Source organism: Caloenas nicobarica, chromosome 2 (genome assembly GCF_036013445.1).
Source record: "Caloenas nicobarica isolate bCalNic1 chromosome 2, bCalNic1.hap1, whole genome shotgun sequence".
In the NCBI taxonomy this organism is placed as follows: Eukaryota; Metazoa; Chordata; class Aves; order Columbiformes; family Columbidae; genus Caloenas; species Caloenas nicobarica.
Window position 1 is genome coordinate 54,587,487 of NC_088246.1, and position 20,991 is coordinate 54,608,477.

The following is a 20,991-nucleotide window of genomic DNA, read 5'->3' on the forward strand; positions in this document are numbered from 1 at the left end:
AAGCCAAGAAAGATAAAACAAAAAAGGAGCTGCTGCTTAAGAAGTATGTTCAAAATCAACTGGAAGCTGTGGGCTCAGTTTAGCAATTCTGAGCACGCTTAACCTAATCTGTTAGGGTTTGGGTTGGTTGTTATTTTGTTTCGGTTTTTTGGTTTGGTGGGTTTTTTTGTCAGTTGGTTGTTTTGTTGTTGTTATTTTTTTGTTTTGGTTTGTTTGTTTTTTCTAATGATCACTCCTTCAGCATGTTGTGTATTCAGGCACACTACCGTTTACCACCGACTGCCTGAGCTTGCAGGCAGCTTGTAACCGTAGCTCCAAGAGGTGAGCTCCACCTCAATTATCTCAGTGGGGGCTTCTCCAGAAACCCCCATGCCACAGCTGTAGAATTTGACACTTTCCCAGTGGACAGGAGTTCAGCAACTCCTCTTCCTCCCTGAAACTCATTCTCTGCAGCCAGGAAACCAGCACATTTGTCTCCCAGCCATGGCAAAGCTGGTCCACAGCTGCTTTTGGTTCTCCTGCCTTCCCACAAACCTTTATTTGGGTTACAGTATGCGGTCCCTGCATTTGTCAATGTTGCTGAGGCAAGGTGATGTGCTACCAAAGGTGGCTACAGCCTTCCTTCTTTGATGGCACATTCCCAAGACTAAAGAGTCTTGGGAACAGAGATGAGTCACCTGAATCTGATGCTGTGAAGAGGGTTTTTCTGTGGTGGTTTTGCTTGTTTGTTTTGGTTTTTTCCTGAAGTGATTGCAAACAACCGACAGCTTATGCACCTTTTTTTGAGATGCAAGCCATAGGTGGGCCCCTGTGCAATGAAGAAGCCATCAGCATGCTTTTGGTGCTCAGCAGCCACTGCCAGGGCACAAGCTCCAGCTCTACTACGGAACAGGGGAGAAAGGATGAGAACCCCTTGAAGCAAAATAAAACACTTCTGGACAAAGCACACAATGGTCTCTGTTGATGGCAGACACTGCGTTACCACAATATAATGAATAGGCTGTTTCAGAACTGCAGGCACTTTGCTGTTCTGCGTATTGAGTGACAGCCATGGGCTTTGCACCATAAGAAAAGCAACGGGAGAGACCCCAGGCTTCACTCCAGAGGCTGAGTGCCCCAACTGAATGCATGGTCCTTATAGAGCCTTCTCCTGACTCCTAAAGTCAGAATCCAAACAAGGGACCTTTTTAACGTGCTACTGTCAGACCACTTCTGGTTTGCTCTTCCCTAGAAGGCCTTTGGCTTTGCTGACCTGATGGTTCATTTGGTGGTTTTTGTTTGGTTGGTTTTTTTACAGACACACACACAATCATTGCATGTGCCAATAAGTCAACTACTTCTATGAAAAACAGCAACACTTGTTAAAAAACCAGAGTAAATAACAGATGTGGCAGGTATTTAGAAAGAAGACTGAAGGACATGGCTTTCCTCCAAATCATAATGCACTGTCCCTGGTTCCTCTTTCAACAAAAGTAAGAAGAGGACTTTTGCCATTTCAGTTTGGAAAGAGCTGGCAATCTCAGCTGCACTTAAATGAATGTAAATATTGACTGATAGCATACCCGAGGACAGGAAGCCACTGAACCACAAACTCAGAACTTTTCTAGCTAATCTTACTTCTTCATTTGTTTAAATCCTCATCATTCTATGCTTTTCTATTTAGTCTATCACAGAAATGTAAAACTCTGGTTCAGCAACATCCTGGCACAATAAGAGCTCAAACAGAATCCACTTTTTTTACCAAATACCAGCTAAAGCCCTCGTGCACTCTCCTCACCTTCCCAACCGCCCCTTTCCACTGAAGCTGGTACACTTATCAGGCGATTGGGGAAGGCTGATAAGACAGAAATTTAAGCCACTAAACAGTTTCAGAGCAAAAGCAACAACTTCTTTGTAAAATCCACAGTTAAACTGTGGGACTAAGTCCTCTAACACAGGGCATCAAGAGCATGAATAGCTCACACGGGTTTAAAAAGCAACTACTCGTATTTATGCCACCAAAAAAAAAAAAAAATCTATCCAGGGCTATTGACCACAAAGATACCACCCTGACTTAAAGGAATCCCTGGAAGAGAAGCAGTAAATAGAGCTGCAATGCCTGACAATATAGACTGTGCACACGCTCCTAACTACAGGGAATAACTCATGAGAATTAGCTAGTAATTCCATTAAAAAGTGAAAAGTCGGTAGATACAGCTATACACATTCCAATGTGTCTTCTGAGAACACCGATTTCTCATAGGGCCTTTGAAGAGCAGCCACATTCTAAAGAAATTAAAATTAGAAGGGCACATGTATTAAAAACCACCTGCTTAGGGGAAAGTCACAAATCTTTTTCATTAAAAGGTTATCTCAAAATAGAGAGTAACAATGCCCTGAAACAGCCAGGTATTTTGCATCCACGAAGGAATCCATATGCCTTCATTCCAGGCTCTGTCTACACACAGATGTGCACAGATATATGATTAGTACTTTAAGAATGAGTGCTTTGGTGATAAATATCAATGTGAATTAGATATTTAAACATCCTCAAGCATCAGGACATTACCTACTTGGTGAGGGCAGTGCAATCTTGTCAGAAGGCTGGTTTAGAACTGCCTTAAACCAGTGTAACTTGTGGAGACAATTTAGCAGCTTAAGCCGGACTGAAATAAGCAAACCACCAGCTGTGCATTTTACTTTAGCTACATTTTGCTTTTAACCCGGTTTATGTCTAAAATTTCTATCACCTCAGTCCAAATCTAAGCCCTCACGGCCTGCCCACGTCTCTCACCCTTGCAGGCTCCCCTCAGCCAGCAAGCAACCAGCCCCAGCCTCGGCTTTTTTCCCCACCAGCTTTGCCTTCCTTTGCTGCTTCTGTCTAGGTAGATGACACCTAAGCACCAGCTGCAACCTGTTACCCTTTGAACCAAAATACAAAAAGACACACTATCCTTAAGATACCATTTTTACAAATATGTCTCAGCATTGTCTAAAAAAGTATATGTGCTAGCTTCCAAAAATGGGACAAGAATTTGTCTAGTTTGGCCTGATGACTAGAAATGGAGAGGATGCTCTGTCTCAAGGCAGTGATACCCTAATCAGTGCAAGTTACTCCTCAGTTGTTACACAGGACTCGAAGCACACATACAGATCAGGAAACATGAATACGTTAATTGCTTACTCTAGCATGAGTGCCTTAATTTTGTGCTCTGCTGTAGATGTTTACAGTGTACTTTATTTATGACCCTCTTTTTCCCCCTCCTCCTCCAGTGCTGAACACATTTAAAGCATGCAAGGCAAGTAAAGCATCGGCCAGCCTCTATAGCACTGGCAAGCTGTACACCAAAAGAGACATTCAGAAAAAATACCACAGTACTATCGCGAAAAGGTATAAAAACCACCTGCTCCCCCACGGGGAAGATGGTGTGCAAGGACTTGGGGTGTAAGCGTTGGGACTCTACGCACATATTAAGAAAAATGCCTTTGAGTGAAGCAGCTTTGCCCACTTGCCTTACACAGGTGGTTGGCTCCATAATCATCGTACAAGATCTTTCTCACTTGCAGCTTTGTGACGGTTTGGTGCCACATACCAAGGCACCCCCTATCTCACTGGAAAGATGGGGTCATATTGCCAGTTTCCAACTCCCAAACAGCATTGTTTAGAATTAGATTTCTGTCAGGGTTACTCTGATCCAAGCTTGAGATTTGCCTGCCACGTGTGCCATGCACAACATTTTGTTGCAATTTTTTTTTTAATTTCAGTTAAAATTCCTTCAGACAGACTCAGGCAGACAGTAAGAACCCAACCGTGGACACAAACACAGACATCTATTGATCACTATAAACCCACGCAGTTTAGGAAGGTTTTTGCCCAGCTCTCTTTATGATTATTTTTTTTCCAACACAGGAAATATTGTTTTGCAAAGCTAAATTCCACATCCTAAGGAACACATCTGCTCTCCTTGACCTGTCTATGTGCCTGGTAACCATATCAAAGACAACAAGGCCACCCGCACATGACTAAGTCATCTCTATTCTCAACTCTTCTGCCTCAGTAAAGGAAAATTAATGCACAGAAAGAAAAATATACCAGCACAAAGACTCATCTTACATTTTTCATCCTAAGTTCTGACACGCAACACATACGCTCAGGGAAAATGCATGTGTACATACTCCCTACACAAACACAGGCAAACGACAAAAAGAACAGACTAGCAGGTACCTCCAAGACAAAGTTCTGTTTATTTGGTTCAAAGATTTAATCCCTCAGATTTAGGAGGAAGCCCTTGGGTGACACAAGTCAGGTGTGACGGCTTTGAAGTCCCCCCTCTATAAATAAAGCTTTCTGGCTGGGGCTCACTTTTCCTTCCGCTTGAAGGAAAGGACTAGAGAATTTGCTGCCCGTAAAGCTGGACTCATTCGGTCACTGCCGAACACATTAATCCTGACATGTTTAGCATTAGAGCCAGATAGCAGCAATGGTTTTAATGAGATCAAAGACAAGAGTGGACTCACCAGCACACTTCCACCAGCCTTTGGCTGTCTCGCCAGGCTCACGCCCATCCATTCATCATCTCTGTCTTCTTTGCAGGTCTTTCCGCAGAGTGTGCCTCGAGAATTGCCTACAGAAAGCAGGGAAAGACAGCGAGACATGGAGACTTGAGTTTTAAATACCCACTAAGAATCCCTACGAGGAGACTGCCCATGAAACATTTGCCTGACAGTGCTTTGCTTTTCCCCTTCATCCTGATTATTAGTTCTTATATTCATTAATCTGAGTGATGCTCTCACTCTTACTAGGCTTCATTCAAACACATAGTAGAGGACAAATTCTGTCCCAAACTGCCAGCAGCTATTACAGCATGTCCACAGCTCTACTCAAATGAAACATCCAACTGAAGTAATGGGAGATACCTCAGATTGCCTGCAGAATGCAATCAAAGCAAAAATTACTCTTGAAAATGAGATCTGGGGCACTTAAAGAAATTGAGGCCTAAACCTTTAGTTCTGTCAGGCAGTATTCACAAATCCATGAGAGACAGTTTACATTACAGTAGCAGGAAAAAAACAAACTTAGCCAAAACACATTTTTAACACATTTAAGCTTCATAAAAACAAATTCTACTTGACTCAGTCATGAAAAGATGAGCAATACTAACATGCCTTTTTTATAGGCAGAGAAAGCAATAACAGGCATGCCACCAACAAAACCAAAATATGAAAAAGCTTCTATGTTCTCCATCAAAATCCAGAACAAGGTTTTAGATCAGAGCTTTGCTTTAGGACTCCACCTTCCCCCAGTTCAGACACCACGCGAGAGAAACCAAAGTTGATCCTGGTCACATGCAATAGCATCCAAGCACAGCTCTCACCAAGACACTGATTTCCTTTAGCACAAGAAGCAGATCCAAGGCATGATTTGCTGCATTATGAGGGAACCTGCAGAACGCCAGGTTGCTAAAAACCCCGCACATCACTGGCCCACTGCTGCACTGCCCAGGGTCACCGCACGCACCCCTACCCCAGCGCTGCCTGGAGTGGGCAGCAGCGCTCCCCACCACGCACATACCCACCGCCATGCTGCAGAGTCACGCTGAAGCAGGTGGAAGAAAGACAGTGGCTTAGGGTAAGTAGGGGAAAAAAAAAAAAAAAAATCCACCTTTGCCTGGTTACTCGCTGGAGAGAGGGAGCAGGGCCACTGGGAGGACACCGGCACCAGGTGGGATGCTATTTCGTAATGCTGAAGAGAACATGACACCTTTGCTGCCAGTGCTCAGAATCCATCAGGAGAGGCTGATGAATCCCTCTCAGTGTCTTAGGACCTCTTTGAAGCCACCAGGAGGATTGCTAGCCATTTGGGGTATGCTTTTTAAATTTTGGTTCCCTCCTTCATCCCCTCAAGCATCATAACAAACTCTTCTCTCTAGTGACCAATGACAGAACCTGAGGGAATGGCAGGAATATGTGCCAGGGGAGGTTTAGGTTGGACATTAGGTAAAGGTTCTTCCCCCAGAGGGTGCTGGAGCACTGGAACAGGCTCCCCAGGGAGGTGTCACGGCCCCAAGCCTGACAGTGTTCAAGAAGAGACTGGACAAGGCCCTCAGACACACGGTGTGAACTGAGGGGTTGTCCTGTGCAGGGACAGGAGTTGGACCCGATGATCCTTGTGGGTCCCTTCCAACCCAGGACATTCGATGATTCTATGATAACTACCCACCTCGACCCATATCCAGTTCTGTGCATCTTCTGTCAGGATTGGTATGGACTCGACATTTAAACACTGCTCCTGGGGACTGAACAGAGGTGCTGTATTTAGATTCTGCCTTGGGAGCACCAACCAAGACCCTGGAAACCAAAAGCAAAGTAACAAGTGAGTAATTTCAGGAGAAAAGAAGAAAAAACAAAACAAACAAAGCAAACAAAACAAACAAAAACAGCCCGCCCACAAACAACAGCAAGGTTCACATTGCCAGAGCTCCCTCAGCAAAAGGACTCTCTCCAGCAACCTTGTAAAATTATGATATTGACTCACAAACAGATAACATCACACACAATAAAGCCATTTTTCCCCGGTGAAGTCACAAATACTTTAACAAGTTAAATTTCCATTAGGATTGTAAGATATTTAAAGCACACACACACCTCCCAAAAGTGTTTAGGAAAGCAGGACAGACAACAGCAGCTGCATCCATCTTTGCTCAGTTTTAACTACATCCCTATCAATCCAATAACCCCCACGAGCTAATACGCACATCAACAAGAAGATGAAATCTGAACCTGCATGCTTGCCAGCCAGCCAAAGATTAATAAGCTTGTTTAGAAAGCTGAGGCATCCCATCCTCAGAAAGAACACTTTATGTAACTACACCTTTAAAAATTGACACCAAAACACCCAACCAACAACACAGGAACAAGTATCTTCCATGGTGAATTGCCATCAACCAACATTTATCACTAAGGCTGTGAAGACTATACCTGGTCTATTTTTCCCACGTGAGAGCTGGTGTCTCTGGGAAGCACCAACACACAAGCTCTGACCACAGGGTTCCTTAACATACCCTTGAAAGACGATGAGCACTTTTTAATCACTTACGTTACAATCCAGTTAACTGCTTAACAAGCTGGCAGCTGCTTGTGCCCCAAGAGATGCTTTTTGAGGAGGATTATGGGGGAGGCACAAGTACTAAAGTACTAAGTACTGCAGTCAGCCTTTTTACTGCCTCCTTGTTGAAAGGGCGATCTTTCTCACCGGTTTGTGAGCCAGATCTGGGCACATGAGGATGAGGAGGGAGGTTAAGCAGGAGGAAGGCAGCTCCAGGTATGGCAGCAGGGAACACCATGTAGTTTTTCTATGATTTAGCATCAGTTCTGCTGATACCCTTGCACTGCGAGGCAAGGTGGAGCTTCCCCATGCAAAAGAAAAATCCTTGCTGAAGTTAAGCCCAGGGCTGGAACTAAGGGCAACCATCTCTAGAAGACTGAGCCACCAGCGCTCATATGTGTGGATCCAGCCTGCTACTTGGGAGGCAGCAGCTGATCAAGGAGACGCCGTTCTTGGTTTACCCACTAAAGGGATAAAGAGCTTCTGGTGCAAAGTCAGTCTGCATACACAGCCCACCCACAGCACGGATGGACAGCCCAGCACAAGTCCCAAAATGGAAGCTTTCCCTGTTTTAAAAAAAACCCCTCTCTCATCCTCTAATTTAAAGTTCCATCCTCAGCCACCACCCATCATCACTATCCCAGTAAATAAAGGAAGACCCAAGGCGCATGTCCAGGGGCAACCTGAGACACCTGGAGGAGCTGCTCCTGCATCCAAGTCTGGTCTATACTGAACAGCAGCACATCTCCACTCCCTATGCATTTCCCTGGATGTGGAACGCAACAAAAGTGTCCTGTGTCACTTGGAAATACATTTACAAAAAGAAGAGAAACCCCTACATTAAGTGACCGTTTTCTCCAAAGTTTCGTGAGCCAAGCTGTATTATTTGGAGAAGTTTGATGGGGCCGCGCTCTACAATTCACATCATGTTTTCACAAGTGAGAAGAATTAATGTCTGAAATACTTAAGTTGCTAAAACCTACAAAGCCTGTACACATTGCAGGGCAAGAGCAAAGGAGCCTGAAATAATAGCTCCAAATGGAAATCCCACCAGGCAGGCGGCAGGCAGAAAAATCAAATGCCAATCATTTCATTTACACAGGCGATGAATGCATGTCATTCACTTATTGACATTCATGAGGTCTAAGAAAAATAAATACGGAGGGATATTACTAGCTTAAAGAGTTACGGCTTCAAATTGCAAATGGCAAGAAACTGTTTCTACAACCTGTTATAACAATAAGATAATGTAGGCCACATTGTCCTCCAGTTTGAAATAAGCTTTGCTCTAACCTAATAAAAGTAAATATGAATCAGCAATTAGTGCACAAGATGCCTTGGGTTGCAAAATGCTAGATGGAGATGAAGGAGCCCAAATCACAAAGACTCTTCAGCTCTTTTTAAAAAGCTGAATAGGAAAAATTGATAATTAATGATTTGAGTAAGCTACTGGCACAGATAATATTGCTGTCTTGAGCAAATATACCTTTCAAAAGAAAAACATCTGTTGCCATTTCTTGATGTGGACCAAGCAGAAAGAAGCAGCCAGCAAAGGCTACAGGTGACGTGTGCCAAAAGTAAATCCATTTTGGATTCAGATTTGATACTTCACCCACAACATACACTATGTCACCTTGGGATCTTGTCTCATTCTCTCCCTCTTGCACCTAGACCCCAGTAGGTGAAACCTTTGCAGATCTCCTGTTCCATCTGGCATGACCCATGCTCACCTGTGCCCCAAGACAGTCACCTTCAGGGAGATGGGAGATTTTCTGTTGGTTCATATCTTTTTTGGTTGGTCAAGTGGGTATTTGCCACTTACCCCTTACTTCAGTGCTATTCAAAGGTTTGAGACTGGAATATTTCCTTTGTCAAAAAAAAAATCCTTTACTTTTTCATTAGTTTCTGTATATAACAGCTTAACTGTTGGAAGAAAGTCACCTATTTAACTGTCATGAGACTCTTCAGCAGACCTGGATAAAAGACTCATTTGCATCCAAATATTTTGGGACTCAGGGCAAAATAAACAACTGTTTTGTATCTCCCCTACATATTAAAACACCTTTGAAATCTCCTGCTATTTCTATGAAACAACACTGCAACCAGAGAAGGTGGTTTTTCTCTGGCACCATACCGGAACAGAAATACATTTCAAAACAAAGCCTTAGAGCCTAATACAGACTTCTTGCATTTCAGTGCTTCTGAGTCGTGCCTGGCATAAACACAGAAGATCCGTAAACAGCCAGCAGAAGTACAACCCTCTCCTCTTGGTATTACCAGGCAACCTTTCGACATGTCCCAACTAGTTTAACCAGCTCTCATATAAAATAGCCTAATTTTGTAGTACAGTTTTCCAGTGCTGCTATAGGACTACTCGGGTTGTCAGCAAGCAAGCACCAGCAGTTCTCCAGCCTTTTGCCACAAGGCTTATGATGTGGGCAGTAGTCTTGGCAGAGACGATTGATGAGTGCGGGTTCTCACCACAATCATAATACCCTGCAGGAAGCCCCTAGGATATTTGTGAGTAGCTACATGAAGACACCTTGAAGGGGAAACCCCATCTAGAGAAAGAGATTACTTTCCATGGAGGAGAAGCGAGAGCAGCAGGAGTAGGGTTTGGGGCTATTTTAGAGTCTTTTTTGCTTGACGTGCACAGAAATCTGTAAGAATCGGCCACATCCCACTGGCTTTGCAAACAAAGTATTGGGGTCTAAACCAACATGAGGAGCAGTAGGCAGAGAGGCCATTTAACCTTCTCTGCTTGCATTCATGCTCATACAATCAAGGACAAACATCTCATCTGTATGGAGACAACTCTGCAGCTACACGGCCAGAAACCATCACATTGCAGTAGCCACAGCAGCCAATATTAACAGATGACAAGAAGCTTTCTTGGCCACAGGGAAATCCACACCTCCTTAAAATTACTTCCTGCAGAACAGTAACTATCACTTTGCTGGTGATTGACCCTCAGGACATTCAGATTTGGAAGTTAAGTGCTGCATTTAGCAGAAGGAACAGTGAACGAAAGTGTCGAGCTGACCGATGGCATGGAGAGATGCCAAGCACATGAAGCACCAGCCTACAGCGTGCCAGCAGCGATTAGGCAATCACGGCTCAAGGACCGGGGAATGGAGGGACCTCACCTCACTGCAATGTTAAGTGGCAGAGAAAAAACTCTTTAAATATCCTCGCATACCACAGCTGATTTCAAAAGCAGCACCAGAGGACGGTGCACCACCAGCATATCCCATCTGAGTTTCTTCTCATTGGAAAGGTCTCTGCCTTCTGCTAAGCCCACAAAATAATTTTTTAAATTTTTTTTAAGTAAATAAATAAAACCCCCAGTGGTTCACCCACTAAGTGCAAAGTGAGAAGCAGGAGGGCTGTTATTTGGTCAGCAGATGGATGACCTGTGACCAACAACAGCAAGCCCAAAATGCCATGGCAGCACCTACAGCATCACTACGTCATTTCTGCAACGCGGTGTCGTTAACACAACAGCCAGCCTGTGCAGGGCCAGCCTTCCTCCGCGGCTTCCTTCTGGTTGCACACGAGAACATCAGGCACTAACACCACGTACCCATCACCCTGAGATGCGGAACAGCCTTCAAGTTTCAGCAGCAGCACAACCCAGTGAAGTGAAACAGCACAGTAAACCAGATTACTTCCTTATTGTAATACTCATAGCAGGACACCATACAACTAAACTGACTGGGTTACTTTTTTCATGCCAGATCATGTTGCCAGAAATGATAAAGTTGTTACCCTAGACTTGCTGAGGGGCTTGGGGGTGTCAGCGAGAAGGGGGCATAGGGAGGAGAAAGGAGAGATGTAAAGTAGCAACTTATTTTTAAAAAGAAATACCTGAGATGTCACATTATAAACATTTTTTTTTTTTACTGGGGCAAAATTGACATTTGTTTCTTCTTAAACTGTCTGAAGGAAAGCAGAGAAAGCAACATTCTTGGTCGCTTTGTAGGGTCTTTACTCCAAGCTTCAAAATCATATCCAGAGAACAGAAGCACTTCAGCTTGTCTCTGCTCCAAATGCAAGCAGCCACCTGGTTCCTTACTCAACTGAAAATGGCAATGAGGGAGAACTGGGTAAATCTTTCAAGATTTAAAGTCATAAAACCTGCTTAAGGAAGGAAAAGGAGACATTGTCAGAAATACAATAACTCCAGCACATCTGTGATGACCAACTTTTCTTGAGATGAAAACTGTGCAAAAATAACTCCTAAACAGAAGCATCGCTGCAATTTAACTATTTGGGACAGGTCAAAGGCGCTGACTTACTCCACTGTCACAGTGGAGGCTAAATACCCATATTCCACAATAACTTCTGTGTCAAGGGCTGCGTAGCAGCCTGATTATTCACACTTACCCGACGTAATATTTCAAACCAAATATCCCCCTTTTCTTCCCTCCTGCAATAATATTTGGCTCATATAAATACTCGAGAATCACCAAGCTCTAAATCGGTTTACTGGAAACCTGCAGGCCTATGGTAGATAATATAGACAGGTGCCTCTGTGGTGCTGGCAAACAAACAGCTGAAACACTGACGCTACAGACCTGGGCATTACAGACACCATTTTAATATAAAACAGTCACTATATGTACACATATGTAGCTATATAGATACACACACCAGGACAGGGACAGGCTACGGAGAATAACACCCTTCAGCTAAGAAGCTCTCATAGACCAGAAGTACGTTAGGTGAATATCGGGCACCGATATTCAGAGCAAGAAACGCTGAACTATCATGACAATGATCTCAAACACCTGAGAGCATATTAACACGCTAAATAACTTCAGATAGGCGGGAGCCCTATCAGCCTCAGACACGATAAATCCCATTTTTGCAGGCTCACATAGTGCACAGCTCACCAGGCAAGCCATGAATGCCCAAAATATCACTATCCAAAGTTCACTTAGCTCAAATACTGCCCACTGTACTGCGCAGGCCAAACAGATACCAGACAGCTTCAGTTATAACTCTTCTTTGGGTATATAAAAGCTACAAAGGTAAGAAGAAAACTGACACACAAACCCAAACAATAACCCTACGACTATTACGAGGAGCTATATGCTACAATGGGATTCATATTAACCATTTTTACTACACATTCCCTGTAACAGATTTCAGCCTTTCCTCAGAATATCACACCTGAAAGGAGAGGAAAAAATATATATATATAACCCAGTAACTCTACAAGCCACTTAAGGAAATGCTTCTATAGCTTTGCACACAAAGCTTTACGCACAAAAACCTGACAAATCTGAAAAATGACATTAGTTCTACTAAGCATTTCCCTCTACACTCATCCAATAAACTGGGATTATATTTTGTATTTCAATAATCTGCAACCAGTAATCACTTTAAACTTGAAATCAGAGACTTCATGCTCTGAAGATCCCGTACAGTAAATTACGGTTTTAAAATAGTACTATATAATACTGGAAGCCTCTATGCCCTCCTCAGTTGAAGTGGGCATAGCTAAAGGCACTGACAAGGGTGCAGCCCTTTGATGGTTTGAATGTCAAGGAAGATTGGCCAGATCTTTCATGCTTTCCAGAAGAAATAGTTAAGTACTTAAAATTGATGTTATGTTGCAGTACGCAAAAAGCCCTGCTTGCACTCAGAAAATGCCCATCCAGTACAGGTGGTGGCATCTTCAGAAACTGGAATAATGCTGCATAGACTTTTAAGATCAATGAGATTCATTGCTGTCCATTGACATTTAGGCTGCATGCACACATTTAAAAGCATAACTGCATATAGCAAACTAGAGTCAGAGAGACTGTAAAAAACCCTATCTCCAAAACTTTTAGCCCAACCTCTGTTTGGCACAGGATTTTGAAGCACCCATGAAAAGAAGCTCCCCGGTTACACAATGAAGAGAGTTCTCCCATCAGTCGTGACAATTCCACCCTCATGATTTTTGACAGCCCGCTGCTGATCCTGACCACATTAAGCTGCTGTTAACTCTTCCAGGTGTTAGGGCTGACACTTTATTTGCTTACTTAAAAACATTTATTGATCTCAGATACTTTTTGTTTCTGGGTGAACAAGGTCCATTCGCAGAAAACCGGAGTTTGCGTAACTGGAGTTTTCACCTTAGAGCACCACACATCTTGCAGATGGCTGCCTTTAGACAGACACCCAACACTAGTAGTTCAGCATCATTTCCAAACAAACTGGGATACCAGGGAGATTCTCTTCCCTGGTCAACCTCCCTTTCAAAAAAAAAAAAACCAACAAAAAGAACCCAACCCACCCCAACATGTGCTATCTGAAGATAATTCATGTTATCAATCAAAATGACAGACATCTACACAAGGAGCAACAAATACTATAATTTTCATCCCACCATACCCCACTAGATCAGCATTTCATTCACATCACTGTGAATTCCCACCAATTTGTGCTGAATACAGTCGCTTTCAGCCTTTGCATCCTTTGTCAGTTCCTGACCCAAGTTAAGCATTACTTTAAACTGAGAGCTTTTCTTCTCCCAGAGCACTTTTTCTCTATGAAGTCTTCCGATAAGTCCTTAAAAATGAATGCTCCATGAAAGCCACTATGCAGAAAGGCCGAGCACACAACTACTAGTGAACTAAAGGGTGTGAAAGAAATTCATTTTTAAAGAACTGGATGCCGGCATGAATACATTTATTTATATCACAGTGCACCACAGTTCCAACATCAACAGCTGAGTAATCGGGCCATATCTAAGTGTAAAAGATAAAGACAAGCTTTGTGGGCGTTTATTGGCAGGAGTGGCTCCTATTCCCATTAGAAGTGCACCAGACGACATCGACTGGGTCCAATTAAAAGAAATCGGTTTTAATTCTGACAAAGAGCCTCTGACCCAGACAAGGGAGGGACAGACTATGCTCCAAGGCTCTTTTCAGTCAACGGGAAAAACAAGAAGCTTGCCAGTTTGCATAATTTTTCGAGATGTAGACAAACTTTCTATCATCGTTCATTATTAAAAAAAAAAAAAAACCTACATATCCATTTCCTCTACAGTCCCTCATGCCAAGAGTGGGCACACAGAGGAGATGAACGCCTCTTGATTTGGAAACGTCTCTCCAGTCACCAGAGGGATTTTCATCCTCGCAAGGTAGAGTAGGGTGAGTTCTGCACTGTCAATGCTGAACACGCTGCTCCCGCTGGAGGTATCGCTGCTAAAGTTTTTTCCCCGTTTAACACAGCATGACGTATTATCTTTCACACCAGATGCATTTTCTGTCAAGGAGATGAGCTGCAAAATATTTCTCCCAAGGGAGCGGGGCCGCGCAAAGCACCAAACCAGCGGGCGAGGGACCGCTGGCGCTTGGGGACAGCAAGTTCACGACGCCGAGCGCCAGTTGCCGGCCCGGGAAGGACACCCCCGTCTTACAACACCGCCCAACGAGGGCCACCCCGGTTTACAGCGGGGTGAAGCCCTCACCGCGCACAACAGGCGCGGAGCCACAGCGCTGCCTCCACCGCACCCGCACGGCGGGGCGGAAAGGGCGCGGGGAAGAGCCCCCACAGCCGGGGCGGAGGCGCGGGTCCCCTTCCCGGCTGCGGGAGCGGCGGCTGCCCCGGGGGCTGCCCCGGTGGTTGCCCCGGGGGATGCCCGGGCAGCGCCGGGCCCGCCGCACCCCCGCCCGCCCAAACCCCGCGGCTTTACCGCCCCCGGGCGCGCAGCCCCCGCGCCACTCACCACCGCGTGCTGTCGTGGTAGTGCTGCAGCACCGAGTACCCGAAGAAGGAGCCGTTGGGACCCTGAAAAACCACGGGGCGCCCCACGTCCACGTTGTAGCATCGCGCCAGGGCCGCCCACAGCAGCGCCCACAGCACCCGCGCTCCGCGCCGCCGCGCAGCCGCCGGCATCCTGCGAGCTCCGGGGCAGCCGCCCGTCCCGGCGCCGCTGAGCGCTGAACCCCGCCCCGCCGAGCCCAACTCCCCGGCGGCGCGGCCGGGCGCGGCGCTTTTGTGCCCGCCCCGCGGCGGGGCTCTGCGCGGCCCGACCCGGCCCCGCCGCGGCTCCGCTGCGCCCCGCGCCGCGACGCGCGGGGACTGCGCGCCCGTCCGCCCCGCGCCGCTCCCCCGGCTCCCCCTGGCGGCCGCGGGGCCGGGCAGCGCTCCGCCGCAGCCGCCCGCAGAGGCGGCCCCGCCGGGGGACGCGCCGCGCTACTCCTGCCTCCGCGCCGCGCTCTGGCATCCCTGCTCCGAAAGGCTCCGTCCTCGTCTCGGCCGGCCGGCTCCTCCCGCCGCGGCACCCGAGGGCGTCCCGCGGGGTCCTGCCGCCATCCTCTGCACCCCGCTCCCCCGTGGAACAGCCCTTCAGCTGCCCCTCCGCTCTGCTCTGCTGAGGCCCCACCTGGAGTCCTGCGTCCAGCTCTGGAGCCCCCAGCACAGGAAAGACATGGACCTGTTGGAGAGGGGCCAGAGGAGGCCACAGAAATGATGAGAGGGCTGGAACAGCTCTGCTGTGAGGACAGGCTGAGAGAGTTGGGGCTGTTCAGCCTGGAGAAGGCTCCAGGGAGACCTTATTGTGGTCTTTCAGTACTTAAAAGAGGCCAATAAGAAAGGTGGGGACAGACTTTTTAGCAGGGTCTGTTGTGATAGGACAAGGGGTAATGGTTTTAAACTAAAGGAGGGGAGATTTAGACTAGGCATTAGGAAGAAATTTTTTACAATGAGGGTGGTGAAACACTGGCACAGGTTGCCCAGAGAGGTGGTAGATGCCCCATCCCTGGAGACACTCAAGGCCAGGCTGGACGGGGCTCTGAGCAACCTGATCTAGTTGAAGATGTCCCTGCTCATTGCAGGGGGTTGGACTAGATGGCCTTTGAAGGTCCCTTCCAACCCAAACTATTCTATGATTCTGTGATTCAGCTGTAGTTTAATCTCATTTTTCCACCTTCCTCCCTTTTCTCATGTGTCCCTCACCCACGCCGCCATAGCGATGACCATCAAGAGTCTGGAGGCAGAAGTGGGAAGTCACAGAGCCAAAGGCCAGAAAGAGGTGCTGGAGGAATCGGTCCTGCCTCGTGTTGTTCGACTTGGGACCATCAGCCTCACTTGAGTTCGGCACATGGAGAGGAATGCTTCATGGCCAGGGTGATGGAAGAAGGGCCTGATTCACATCATGCTGAAATAAATGTGAGATTTTCCTAGGCAAAGAGAAGCTGAAGAGGGAGGTGATATGTTTTATTAGGATGACAGGAATGAAAATAATTTGTAAAACAAACAAAAAAAACCAGACCTGTGTTTTCCAGCATAAATCCTGCAGGTCTGAAAAGGAAGTGGCAACCTTTGTGGCTAAGTAAAAGCTGAAAGTAATTGCTCTAATATTTTAATAGTTAGACTATCTGTCATGGAAAATAATCAGTCAAACATGCAATCAAAGATGAGTGACAGCAAAGGCAAGAAGATAGTTTTCTCTGGTAGATAAGACAAGGGTGACATATCATCCTGCAGGAAAAGGGGAGGGGAGTTATGTGCTAGAAAACCCTTGTGCCCATAGAGCCCATCCTTTTATTATTCATTTTAAAACACCTATTAATTTTAGCACTTGGGATCTATGAGAAATCATGTGCAGATCCCCCTTGAGGATCAAGACCAGGATCTCAGAGAAGAAATGCTCCCTGAGAGATAACTGGGAGTTTCATTTGTTGTTGTTAGCCTGGGCTTTGGCTATTTAATTCCATGTACTCCCCTCGTCAGTGAGGAGGTGTGCTGGGAGCAGCAGAGTAGATCCTGGGAAACACAAGAGCAGAGGGGCCAGGAACTGATATGACAAGAACTGCTTCTTTGGGGAAGCAGCTGGAGACACTCGGCCAGGTTCAGTACTTCTTGTGTAGGCACCTGATGGCTCACGGGAAAGTTACTTCTGATGATGACAGTGATCTCCAGGGAAGAGTGCTGGCTGTTGGGGCTGTTGGAAAGTTTGTGGGGGAAATGCTGTTGCAAGTCAAGTCATCATACAGTGCAGGAAGACCTTGCTGAAAGTTTAACCATTTTCTGCAAAGGGTTTGCAGTGGGCTGCGTGTTTGGCAAGGAGGGAATTTCATGGCAAGCTGCTTCATGATATCCATGTGGCTCTGTTAAAAGCATAGCCTGTTTCTGCAGGGGCGCAACCTCATCAGGAAAAAATTGTTCATAAGCATCAACGTTGAGCATCACCCCCAGAGCAAGTGCCCTGGTGCCATACCTAGATGTTGCTGTTTAGAAACTGCCATCTTTGATGTTGACCATGGTGCTGGAAAGGCGACGCTAGCATAGGAATATTCCAGGGACAAGTTTAATAAAGAAGTAATAACTACTGAATTCGGTGGTGAAAAACATCAGTGGAGGAAGGGAGGTTTCCAGTCACAAAGGTATTTTATATTTGCTGCATAGATCATAGTGGTATAATTATTTAAAGCTCTTGTTCAAGGTGGCCTGTAAAAAGCCTGAGGTAGCGCAAGTCTTTGCTACTTCCTGTAAGTATGTGCAGGGTTATGCACAGGTGAACATTTTCCAGTCTTAAATCTAAGTGGCACTGTGCTCAATATCAAATAAAAAGGAAAAGTGGCTTGTCAATAACTTCAGCCTTTAGTGTACGATCTAATTGAAAGAACCGATTTGCTCATTAGAGCACCAAGTGAAAACAACAGGGCATTTACATCGTATTAGCAGGGATATTTATAACATCTAATGAAAAGATTTTCACTGGGGTTTTATAACTGTGCAATCAATATGGATGAAAGTAATCCGATTTAGGCAGAAAGTCAATATGCCATAATTAAGCAAATTCCACAAATGACATGCAATCCCATTAGCACTACCAAGACAAATCCTCTGCCTTTCGAAGCAAGAAAGTGATGGGGCTTTTGAATTAATTACCCGGGCACTGAACAATGCTCAGACAGCTCTGTGACCAAGTCTAAGGAAATGTGACTGACACACTGGAGGGAGTGACGGGTTCATCCGTCTCCAGAGGGAGGAGGGAAGCAAAGCAGCAGAGGAGGTGAATGAACCACTTGTCTCTCATGCTGTAGAGGGCTCTCAGGAGGACTTATTTTAACTAGAAGTGACACAATATGGAACTATGTCGGTCCATAAAATATGTAGCCCTCCATTCCTGGCAAGGAAGACTATCCAGAGAAAGGCCAAGAACACTGTCCTTCCATCCATTTCTTTGATTGCACATCCAAATACTGAAGCCATCTCACAGCAGTTAATCCAATGGTAATTTTGTCAGCCGGAGCAGGAACAGAAAGTGCCTGTCTCGGTGGTGTAGGGTCAGCTGATAAATCCTGGCATGCCATTTATGAAGGCAACGGGAAGCATCCAACTGCAGTGACAAGCATAATAATAATGTACTGTTAAATTAATATGATGGTAGAAATAAGGACAGAGAACAAGGTATAATACATTAAATCATATGCCAACCTTTTGTGAACAAACCATTCAGACTAGGAATAGCTGCATCTGCATTTCTATATCCCTCTTCTTGCTGCTTGAACCTTGATGTTTGCATCCTGTAGGGAGGCTCCATACCTGCACCACAGGGCAAATTCGTAGTTTACACCCATCTCTATTAATTAAGCACTTAACTGGAATTTAACATGCTGTATTTTGGCAGGCCTCAGTCTCCAGATTAGTTTTTAAATTAGAAAAGTAATCTGGAAATTGAGGACCATTAGTGAAACAGCACCCTTGACAATACCTTTTAATTAATAACTTGTATTGTAGAGCTCAGGAAAGGAAAGGAAAAAAAAGAAAAAAAAGAGACAGTAATGTTCTAACTGTGGAAAGAGAAAGAAAACAAATGCCCTGTGTCTGCACTGCTTACAGATTGTGTGCAGACCTGGTGCACTGAGACTGAGCATTGACAGGTTCCCTTCTGGAGACTTCTCCTCCCAAAATTCCACTTCACACATGAATCATATATATATATATGTATGTATAAAATTTTGCTCCTGTGCTGCACATATTGAACTCAATATAATTTTCCTCATTTTGACCAATACCTTATTTGATTTTAGGACATCACTTTTTGCTATGTTAATTTGCCTTTCCCTGCTTTTATATTAAAGTGGCACTCTGGTGTTTCCCATGGTATTATCGTGGTTGAGGTTTTACTGTCTGTTTTAAGCCAGCCTACATCCACAAGTAACTGCATTTTCACTGACTTCCCACAGGCACCCACAAGTACAGTTGCTGCAAGTTTGTTTTACCATCTTTTCTGAGCCCCACCTGTTCAGGTGTGGATTTGTCTATCCTGTCCCCAGCTCCCTCCCGCTCGCTCTCAGCCACAGTTGGAGAGAGGTAAGATCATTAATAGAAAGGTTGCTGCCTCTCCCAGTCATTATTCATACTTCTATGTCAGTATGTGCTTAGCAAGGAGGTTTGAAGTGAATTTGTGTTAAAGTTTTCCCATTGCGGCTGTGAGACTTGCTGATTCTTTGCATGCATTCCTTGTATTTCTCCAAAAAGTAATCAATAAAAGGAGATCGATAACTATGTTTAAATATCAGGTCCTAACGGCAATACTGTAGTTTATTTTTAGTCAGTTCCCACAGAGCTTTGTGATCTAATCCACCTTCAGACTCAACTGTAAGGAGCGCAGGAGATGTGACTTCCTTAGTCTTTCAGTGCGTAAGATGTTTTCCAGACATTTTTTGTAGTTCTTCTTGCATACAAGGTAAAGCATCCTCTCCAGTTCCTCTACCACTGTGGCTTTGTGCAAAAGGTTGATCGTGGTTCCCCTCTGCGTTGAAGGAGAGAGAAGAGCACTGCTGCCTTTCATTGCACTTTGAGGAGAATGGAAATGACTTCTCCTTCCTCCTTTTTTCTCAAGCCCTCATCACTGCTGAAGCTTTCGGTGAGAAGGGTGTTGCTTTGTAGCAAATACACAAAAGGAGTAACTACAAAAGACCAAAATACTGATATATATACATAAAATATGAAAACATCATGTATTTTGGACAAAGAGGGAACTCCCCACATTCACTTGCCTACCAGAGAATGAGGTAGGAGACAGCTGGATCGACAGGCACGGAGCTCTTGTGTTTCCAAAACCACTGCAGTCACACTGAGACAAGCTGCCCACATTTCAGCTTGTCCCATTTCAGCCTGTCAGACATCAAATCACTTGCAGCATCCAGATCTGCTGGCAAATCTAAACTGTGATTGTCATGGTACAAAGTTTACCTTCCTACATTATTCCAATTAAATTAAGGAGATGTCACCCTCATTTTTTTTTGCATCAAATGCAACAGGAATGACTATTGCTGGGTAACATGTTACCAGTGGAAAACTGAATGAGGTGCCTTCACTGACCTCCTCACACAATACACACTTAATTCCTGCTGGTCTGTTCTTCTATTGGACTGTAACTAGTTCTCCAGCTGGAGTAAATAGGGAAAAACTATTCTGTTACTCTCTTGTAGGTACTGTTATTTGCTGGTTTTAGCTCTTCAACCACCATCTCTTACCTTTCTCACAGAGCTCTACTGGAGTTTTCCAAACAGATTGAGAATCCAGAAGATTTATCTGGGTGGAAGATACATAGAGTGCAAATCTTAGGTGATACAGCAGCTGATGATTTCATCAAAACTCATCTTCTCATAATAATCGCTAAAAGAAAGAGTGGAAAGCCAGAATTTTCAGAGCCTCATATGCAAAAATCAATTTTCCCTTTTTAGGTATTTAAGGGATTTCTTTCCTTAAACTGTACTGTTTTAGCAGCAATCCAGTTTATTTGGTGATCCAGCCTTACCATTTTTCTGTCCCCTTGAAAACTATACATTGACATTGCACTTAAACACTTGCCCTGGCTTTCAGCATTGGGGTATATTTCAGCCTGATTTCTGGTCAATTTGCATCATGTAATGTAAAACATATTTCTCAAA

The 20,991-nt window shown here is 45.0% G+C and overlaps 1 protein-coding gene across 2 annotated transcripts in view; it reads right to left on the reverse strand.

Annotated features, from left to right (window-relative positions):
* The window catches only part of ITGA9 (integrin subunit alpha 9), a 226,059-nt gene extending 211,060 nt beyond the window's left edge, over positions 1 to 14,999 (reverse strand). For both annotated transcript variants that reach the window (XM_065629502.1, XM_065629503.1), the window contains exons 1-3: positions 14,808 to 14,999; positions 6,200 to 6,327; positions 4,498 to 4,604 (exon numbers count right to left, since the gene is read on the reverse strand). In XM_065629502.1, coding sequence (XP_065485574.1) covers positions 4,498 to 4,604; positions 6,200 to 6,327; positions 14,808 to 14,977 — 405 coding nt within the window. In that variant the 5' untranslated portion in view covers positions 14,978 to 14,999. The remainder of the gene's footprint in view (positions 1 to 4,497; positions 4,605 to 6,199; positions 6,328 to 14,807) is intronic.
* Between the last annotated feature and the right edge of the window lie 5,992 nt (positions 15,000 to 20,991).